General features: G+C 42.1%; 1 protein-coding gene across 1 annotated transcript; it reads right to left on the bottom strand.

Moving 5' to 3' along the window:
- Positions 1–427: 427 nt before the first annotated feature.
- LOC306796753 (cyclin-dependent kinase-like 2) lies at positions 428–7696 on the bottom strand (the record flags this gene model as incomplete). Its single annotated transcript, XM_079295824.1, has 12 exons — positions 428–561; positions 2360–2446; positions 2806–2959; positions 3037–3115; positions 3431–3644; positions 5217–5509; positions 5832–5920; positions 6266–6405; positions 6499–6611; positions 6715–6899; positions 6995–7189; positions 7529–7696. 12 exons carry the CDS (start codon positions 7694–7696, stop codon positions 428–430), a joined length of 1851 nt encoding a protein of 616 aa, XP_079151950.1.
- Positions 7697–8730: the final 1034 nt, after the last annotated feature.

Consider the following 8730-nt stretch of genomic DNA (forward strand, 5'->3'; position numbering starts at 1 on the left):
GTTAGTTCTTTATTAAATTGATGGCACCGGAGCTTCACATTTTCTTTCGAGGACCAACACACAGCTGTTTGTAAATCCATTCGTTTGTGTGTACAAATCAGGTAGCAGTTAAAAAAATTAAGAAATTTATTGTTGATTTTTGCAAAACTATAGAATCATGCAACTGGTTCCTGGTGTCCTGTAACTCATCAGGCTCTTCCTCACATGAACTTGCAATGTTTGATTTGATTTATTTGATTAATTCAACATGACAAACATGTTCTCTGTTTGAATCTCTTAACGTCCGCCTCCTCTTTGATTTGTAGAAAATTGTATGAAATTGCGGCATGATATTTTAATTCATACAATGCCCGCTATTAAGACCAAGTTGTTTTTAATTTGTAGTGTTAACACATGGCTGTAGAGACCACTGACCCAGAGTGACTTGTCATACCTCTAATCTACCTCCATCAGCTCGGTCCGTCTCCTCTCTGCCGGGTTTTGAGCCTCCAGAAATCGATGGTTCTCCTGTGGACACCTGCAGGATGTTCTTTGTCACCACGCCAGCACCAGCTGCCACAACTACAGAAACAACCACAACCATCACCAAGAAGGTAATACAACCATGAAGGGATAGCTGTAGCCTCACTGTGTTCCCAGAAATGGACCTCCAGAGTCACCAACACCCAAAGCCTTTCAAGGCTAACAAGCGAGCTAATTTAAAAAGCCCTTTGTGGACCATCAACTCATGTGTACTATGTGCTCAGTATTAATATGCAATTTTCGTTTGTTCCTTGGATGGCATGCCGACACATGGTTTTCTTGTTGGTGAACTTTAATAAGTAACGGTTTTAATATGTGCGTTTATAGGCTATACGGTGAAATTGTCTTTTCCTAAATTACAAGAAGGGGATCAGGGGGCGACTCCTCTGGTTGTATAGAAGTCTATAGAAAATGACTCTACTTCTCTCTTGATTTATTCCCTCAGTAAACATTGTAAACATGAGTTTATGTCTCAATCTCTAGTTTCAAGTCTTCTTCAATACAGCATGATGTTCATTTAGTACATTATGGTCCATTTAGAGTCACACAGACCATAAAGCAGGGGATGCTTTAGGGCGGGGCTACACGCTGATTGACCATAGACGTATACGGCGTCTCTACGTCACTCCTCAGTCCAGATATGGTTCACTGGTTGCAAAAAAGTCAAGATAGCGACGGACAAAACACCAAACTTAAGGTTTCCAAACGTCAGTCCACAAACTAACGAGAGACGCCACGATGACTACGTCCACTTCTTATAAACAGTCTATGGTGCATCTGTGTTTGAAAGTGCTCCAAAAATAAACTTGCCATGTCCGATTTTAATGTCTTATGTATCATCTTCCAACAGGTCGTCACCACAACCAAAAAGCCAGCTCCACCAAGGAAACCAGAAACCAAAAACACTGGAACACCAATCGGTCCACGGCCTGCTCCGGTAGGACCGATCACCGACAGCCTCCTCTACTACCTCCTGGCCAATGGCAGAGGACACGCGGCTGGTTCTCTCCCAGGGTTTACCCGTTTCATCTCTCCACCAATGGGAGGGCTGCCTCACAAAGGTTACGGTGTGACATCAGATAGCGACGAATCAGATGCAGCGCCGCTGAAAAGAGCCGGAAGGCCCAACGAGAAGAGACGGCAAATAGATTCGCTTTCTTCAGAAGACTCGAGTGACGAGTCTTAAACTTTTAGGTTTTAAACAAAGAGTTTATTCAGTTTTGTGAAGAGTTTCTTTAAAGACTAGCACATCTGTTGGTTTGTTAATGGGTAAGTGTATTCTCTGCAAAGGGTTTTCCTTCAAAAAATGTCACAAATCCCAAGATTACCACTAAATTTAGCAGCCAGAAAAGTTGCAATGCACCAGAGGCCAAATGTTGTCGTTTCCTGCTTTACAATTAAATATTTAGTAAGTTGTTGCTGGTAAATACTGTGTTCTAAAATATTAAGATGTCAAGCTAAGTTTACATGTATGTATGTTAGCTTTGCTGCTCCCACCAACCAAAACAACCAATATTTAAAAAGCTTCTTTATTCTTATAATGTCTGTTAAACGCCTTTAAAAGTACAAATACTGCGTGAATAATCTGTTAGCTGTTTTAAAAAGGTGTTTCGTAATAAAACAAAACTAAAAAATAAAATGTATTTTATTCTTGTCTTTGCACCTTTATTTGTTTTAACATTTGACAAATGAACAGGACCTGTACGATTGCAGAAAGTTGTGCGCTTTACCTGAAATGGACCAGGGTACTTACTCATCGAAATGTTAAGGTTTCATTGCATTAAAATAAAGGAGTGCACGCCTGAACGGGGCCTTTAAGGTGTTTGTGTGTCAGTACTGTTGTGTCCGTGCTGCTCTGGTTCTGATGGAGGAACTGGTTGTTTGTCTTTCCTCTGATCCTTGGAAGTGCCTTTGTTGTGTTTGCCTGAGAAAACAAAATATTGTTTGATGTAAAAATTGTGAGATAAAGTATGGACATTTTTTCCTGATGGTAAATATGGTTCATAATATCTGAGTAATTCGTTCAATCTTAAAATAATTATTACAGAGTCTTGTACCTTTGCCTTTTCCCAATCATCCTTCTTGCTCTGAATTCAATGTTTTATGCTGAAGATCAACATGGTAGTTGGTTGGCTTGGTTCCATTCTTAGAACTCTTCATGAGGATTTAAGGACTTTTGGAAAACATCAATGCAGGGAATTATGGGAAATTCGCTTCCGGAACCACAGGGTTCAAAAAGTGGGCGGTCACAGTTGAGCTCTGTGGTAATGTGTGTTTGTCTACCTTCTCTTCCTCTGACCTCCGGCAGCACTGAGCTCCTCAGATCTGGGAAATGGATGTCTGACTTCTTTTTGGTTGCTGAAATGCAACCACTTTTGCCGAGGTTACATCGATCGGAGAGGAAGGAGCGCTCGCTGGTCAGATTCTTCTCTGACACCTGAAAGGCGAGACGGCAGTGACACATTCAAATTCAAAGGGATTCTGTTGTAAAGTAAGTGAAACACGCTCTGTTACCTGTGCAGATAGAGCTCCCGTAACGTGGCTTGACAGTCGACCATAAACGCCACCGTGATGCCTCGGATGGTCAACACACCTGTGACAAACACAAAGAAACACATTTGATCATACATTTGATTACCAATAAAGAGTAAAGGCTCTCAAGCTCGAATGGAACCCAAAGGAAATATATTTTCATGCGTGGTTTGATCTTAACATTTTGAACATGACCAAATGAATGAGATCAGAACAGCTGCACAGGTTGTTGTATGCCAACTTTCAGAATTAAACTGCTTCTAGTAACTTCTACTTCAGCCTCTGAGTCAAAGTAAAATTACTTTAACAATACCACCAAGCAAATATTGGGCTTAAGCCGGAATTACACTTTGGTGTGTTTGAATATTTGTAGTACCTAAAGCTGTGGGTCCCCGAGTGGAAACCTGCCCCCAGGGAAAGGTGATCGCTGGCAGCCGGGCTCACGACACAGAAGGAGGGGATGAGGGGTGTGGAGGACGGAGGAGGAGGTGGAGAGGAAGGATGTCCACTGAAGTCAAACTCATCATCGTCTGCCGTGTCCCTGTTGTGAAAGACTGAGCTTCTTGTCGAAGCTTTGGGGTCTGGTGTTGCTGTAGAGCTGAATGAAGTCGAATCCGCGATTGTGGATATATTTGTTGTGTTGTCACTTCCTGGGTTGTCGCTTTTCTTTCTTGCCTCTGTTGGAAATGTAGTTTTCTTTAGGGTCACTGTTGCGTTGGGCTTTGTTGGCTTTTTCGGGTCTCCGATCAAAGACTTGAAGTGAGGGGGTTTCACGGATTTTACGTCAGGTTCAGCTTTATTGCTGTTTCTCTTTTGCTCAATATTTGAGCTTCTAGAAACCTCTGAGGTTTGATTTACTAAAGACTTGGTTGTCCCAGTGATGGAACCAGGAAGCGCTAAGTCCTCCCTGTTCTCTTTGTCTGAGACTTTCAATGTTTTCAGAATAGCGGTCCCTCCTGGCGCGTTGGTTTTAGGGATTTCGTTCGGCATGGAGGTTGAGGTTGTTCTGAATTCTGAGGTGAAATCCTGATGGACACTGGCCGGCTCCAAGAACTCAGGACTCCCTTTGTAATGTCCACCTGAAGCATCAGATATCTCAGTGGGATTTGCAGCTGTTTTGGCTGCCGGGCTCATCTTCAAGCATCCGTGATCTTCCTTGAGGTTCTTGTTTGAAGTATTACAACTATCCTGCTGAGTTTTGGTTGCGAAAGACACTTCTGTAAGTTCCCTGTCTGGAAGGCCTCTCGAAGGTTTGCTGGGTACACATGCGGTGTCATTTGTGGGTCTAGTGTTTGAAGATGAACCAGTTTTGGACGATATTGCATTTAAGGTTCCTTTAGGTCGTGTTGTAGTGCTGTGGACAGGAGTGGCCTCTATAACAACTGTGGAGGACTGCCTTGAAAGATCTGAGGTTAGAGTCTTTGTAGGGCTGTTGGAAAAGGATGTGTTGTTTTGGGTAACTTTTGGGCCAAAGTTTGAGGTAGTCTTGGGTGGTCTGGGGTTTGAGGGAAAGACCTTTGGACATTCAGGTGGCCCTCTTTGTTTTGTCTCCATGTTAGAACGATGCTCCGAAGTCATAGTTATCTTGCATGGCTTGGTGACCGAAGGGATAGTTGGGGTAGCCACCTCAATGTGGTCATTGCTCGACGGTTGAGACGCTTTAAATGTCAAGCTTGTATCTACTTGATCACTGTTTGCTATTTTAGAAGTTACAGCTGAGGCACCTTCAAGGTATTCTGAAGTGGAAATGTTCACCATTTTCTGTTCAATGGTTGATGCCATAGAAGCTTTTGGAGATAAACTCCCATTTGCATGGTCAGTGGTTGAGCTTTTAGACAATTTGGCCACTTTTGAGGTTGAGTTGTTCCGGCTCTTCCCAAAGTCTTGACTTGGCTCAGATTTTGATGATGTCCTGATCCCCATCACATTTCTCTCACTCACACTTGACACAATGTAGTCTGAGTAACTAAAATGCAAGCTACTAGAATCTCTGTCTTTTGTATCCATAGTTTTCACATGGTCTTGCCTTGGCTCTGGAGAAGCAACTTTCACATGTTTAGGTTCAGCGGCCACAGTGTCACTGTCTTTCAGATCTGTTGCAGTCTTGGCAACCTCCAATGAATCAGAATTAAGGGTTTTTGTTGTGGCTTTTCCCGCTTTACCTCTCATGGCCACAGTTGTCTTTGCTGCATTATTGATCATCTTTGCGCCTGATGTTTTGGCTTGTTTGGTGGACATCAAAGGTTCCGAGGTGTTCCAAATAGTTTTAGAAAGCTTTCCTTTTGTTTCCTTGTTGACTTTTTCATGTACACCTTCAGGTTGCTTCTTTTCTTTGCTTTGTCGGTTCTTGTCATCCCCTTCATTCCTTTCTCGTCTTGGAGTTTTAGATATTTTGGGGAAGGTAGAGTTTTCTCTGTGGTCTTTTTGGATCTTGGCATTCAGCTCATCCAAAAATCTGTATAGATACAAGGAAAGATGAACACGGTCAGTTACTCAAATTTGGAGGCGACTCAACAATCAAAATGTCGGCGGTTTGACTCCTGGTATCACAACTGATCTGTCTAACACAGATTTAAAGGTGTACCAGCTACTCCAAGAAATTCCCTCCAAACGCGTTCACAAGAATGGACCGGACAAACTTACCTTCGGTCACCACTGTTGCCGGCACAAAGGCATAACAGTCAATTGAAATAATATTTGAGATACAATAAGCTCTGGTGGATGCATTAGTAGTATCTTTGTAAAAGTAAACCAAACGTGTTAAACTACAAAGATACCTGATGTGGAAAGAGTCTTGTGTGAACAGAGGATGTTCTTGCAGTTCTGAACACTGAGCTCGTCTTTCCGGATCCATCTGGAGACAACTCTGGAAGAGAGAACACAAAAGTATTTCTGATTTTGATATATGTTGTACTTAAGATCTGAAAGTGACTGAAAAATACTAAACTGATTCATAGGTGGTGCCACAATTCAGTTCAAATGAAAAAAATGACTGATACAGATAGCAGCAGTATGAAGTGAGTACCAAAGAATTTTGGTGCCGGTATGAAAGTTGCAAGACCTCTAATAGGTGCTCGATGTTGCAAAGATTCCTAAAAGCTTTCGATTTAAAACCCACACATCGGCACGATTTTCAGTTGACTGAAATGTGCTTTTGTTGATTGTGTAGATATTTTGAATTCTGATATCTAAGTGAAAGTGTAAACTGTACCAGAGCCAGGTCCTGGGCGGCGGGTGCGATTGTAGGGAAGCGCTGCTCCAGTCGGACTCTGGCAGAATATTCAGGCAGTGTGACTCCGGAAAAGACGGGATTCCTGCAGAACAACTCCTGGTGATGAGCTGTCAGGTTACCTAGGAGAACCCCAAAAGAGTACAATTGTGTTGGGACAGTTAAAAGAGGAGATTTTACGGATTTAAAAAACAAAATCTAACTTGTGTGCTTACCGAAGCACCGGACGATGTGGTAAATTTGGTCAAGGTCGGAGTCTCCGGGAAACAGGGGCTGACCCGTTAACATCTCTAATAACAGACAACCAACAGCCCACACATCCACCGGTCTACACACACACACACACACACACACACGCACACACCTGTTAACATCTGTAGCAACAGACAACATACACTAACGCATCCTCAGGTGCACACACTGACACCTACTTGCCATACTTGGTGTCTCCCACCAGGAGTTCAGGTGCTCTGTACCAGCGAGTGGCCACATAGTCTGTGTAGACGCCCCCCTCAGCGGGCGCTGTCATGGTCCGGGCAAAGCCAAAGTCGCACATCTTAACCACGCCCCCCTGAGAGATGAGTATGTTCTCCGGTTTGATGTCACGGTGGACGATCTAGGAAGGAAACGGATGATAAAAACTACGGGACAATGTGGTAATCCTTCCTTTGGCAGCCACATTGAGAAGACTCTGACGGAGTTCGTCCTCACATTCTGCTGGTGGCAGAAGGCCGCGGCCCTCAGGATCTGGTAGAGGTACCGCCGGCTGGTGTTCAGGTCCAGTCCGCTCGGGTTCTGCTCCAGATCGTCCAGAAGGGTTCGCTCCACGAACTCGAACACCAGGTACCAGCGGCGGCGGCGCTTCCAAACTTCCAGAAGGTTCACCAGGTTGTCGTGACGCAGTTGCTTGATGGTTAAAAGGATGAGAACGAAGAAATTAGCTTTTTATTAAAGTATAAGGCTGGAATATATGGAGAAAACCAAATACCTCGTATTGGTGCATTCACAGAATATTTACACAATAATATTTTTGAAAAATAATCATCGGTGATGTTTGTAAAATGATTATCATGGTCCAAAGGAGCCTACATTTACAAATATGCCGATGGGAAGCTAGTTTTTGACTGTGAATCTTCTAGAATTCAGTGTCATGACCGAGTGGCTGCCTTTGTGTTTTGCTTCGCTCGGGTTTTAGTCTCATGCAGACTCATTGATGGAGCGGCTGACAGATGGATTGACAGTCACCCTCAGCAGCTTGATCTCCCTCAGGGCGATCTTCTTCACCGTCTTGTCGTCGTCTGAGTCCACGAACTTCTTGATGGCGACGAGGCGGCCGGATTCTCGGTGACGGCACTTCAGCACGGTGCCGTAGCTTCCCTCGCCGACTAGACCCAGAGACTCGTAGCGCTCCATCAAACACTACGGGAACCAAAAACACATCGAGACATCTCTCAACAATACATTTGACTCATCTATTACTGCTGTAAATAGTTCAGACTCTACTGTGAACACTTGATCTGATAATCAGCCAAACAAACAGCTTCAAGAACTGAATTTAGAAAGAGGCAAAAACAATTAGAAGACAATAAGAAGGAAAAGAAGGAAAAGTAACAAAGATGAGTTGTATGAAATTAGAAAACATGAAAGAAAAAACTACATAAAGACAATTACACAAAGTTATAAAAAAAGCACAACGACCAGTGAAGGAAAACATGCAAACAGTGCGTAAGAGATCATTATATTATATAATCATGTAGAGTATATCAATCTATTAGAATTCCACAAGTGAGGAAATATTCAGATATTTTTACTTTGGTAAAATAATCCATTATAAATAGAAGTCCTGCATTCAAATAAAGCATAAAAATGTTATCGACAAAGTGTACTTTTATAAGTAAATCTACTAGAACTGTAAGAGTACAAGTAGTAATAATACTCATCAATAACTTATTTTGGTCCCGATTAACAATTTTACAAAAGGAATGCACACAATAAAGAATGAACAAGGCATTCAATTTAATAGGAAACACAAAATAATCAAAGAAATGTCACGACAAAGACATGAGTTATATTATCATAGTCATCACTATTAAATACAAAGCTGATAATTATTTGATGAGAGAGAGATATAGTCTCTGAACATAGTTGAGCATTAAGTCGCCTTCTTTTCATGTGTTAAATCAGAGTTATGGCTTCCTGTAATATATATATTTAATCAGTTTACAATCAATAGATCGATAGACTGTTTCTCTTCTGCCCACAATAAAAACCGAACCGTCTCAGTTTTAATACTTTTACATCATTTTTATTGTTGTACTTTATACTACTTAAAAGCAGGACTTTTACTGAAGGAAAGGATCTGAATACTTCCTCCATGTTTGAAAAATTCACTCGAGACTGGTGTAAAAATCATACATCAATGGACATTTATTCTTTGCAAAGAAGGA

The sequence above is a fragment of the Melanostigma gelatinosum genome (assembly GCF_949748355.1).
Source record: "Melanostigma gelatinosum genome assembly, chromosome: 23".
NCBI lineage: Eukaryota > Metazoa > Chordata > Actinopteri > Perciformes > Zoarcidae > Melanostigma > Melanostigma gelatinosum.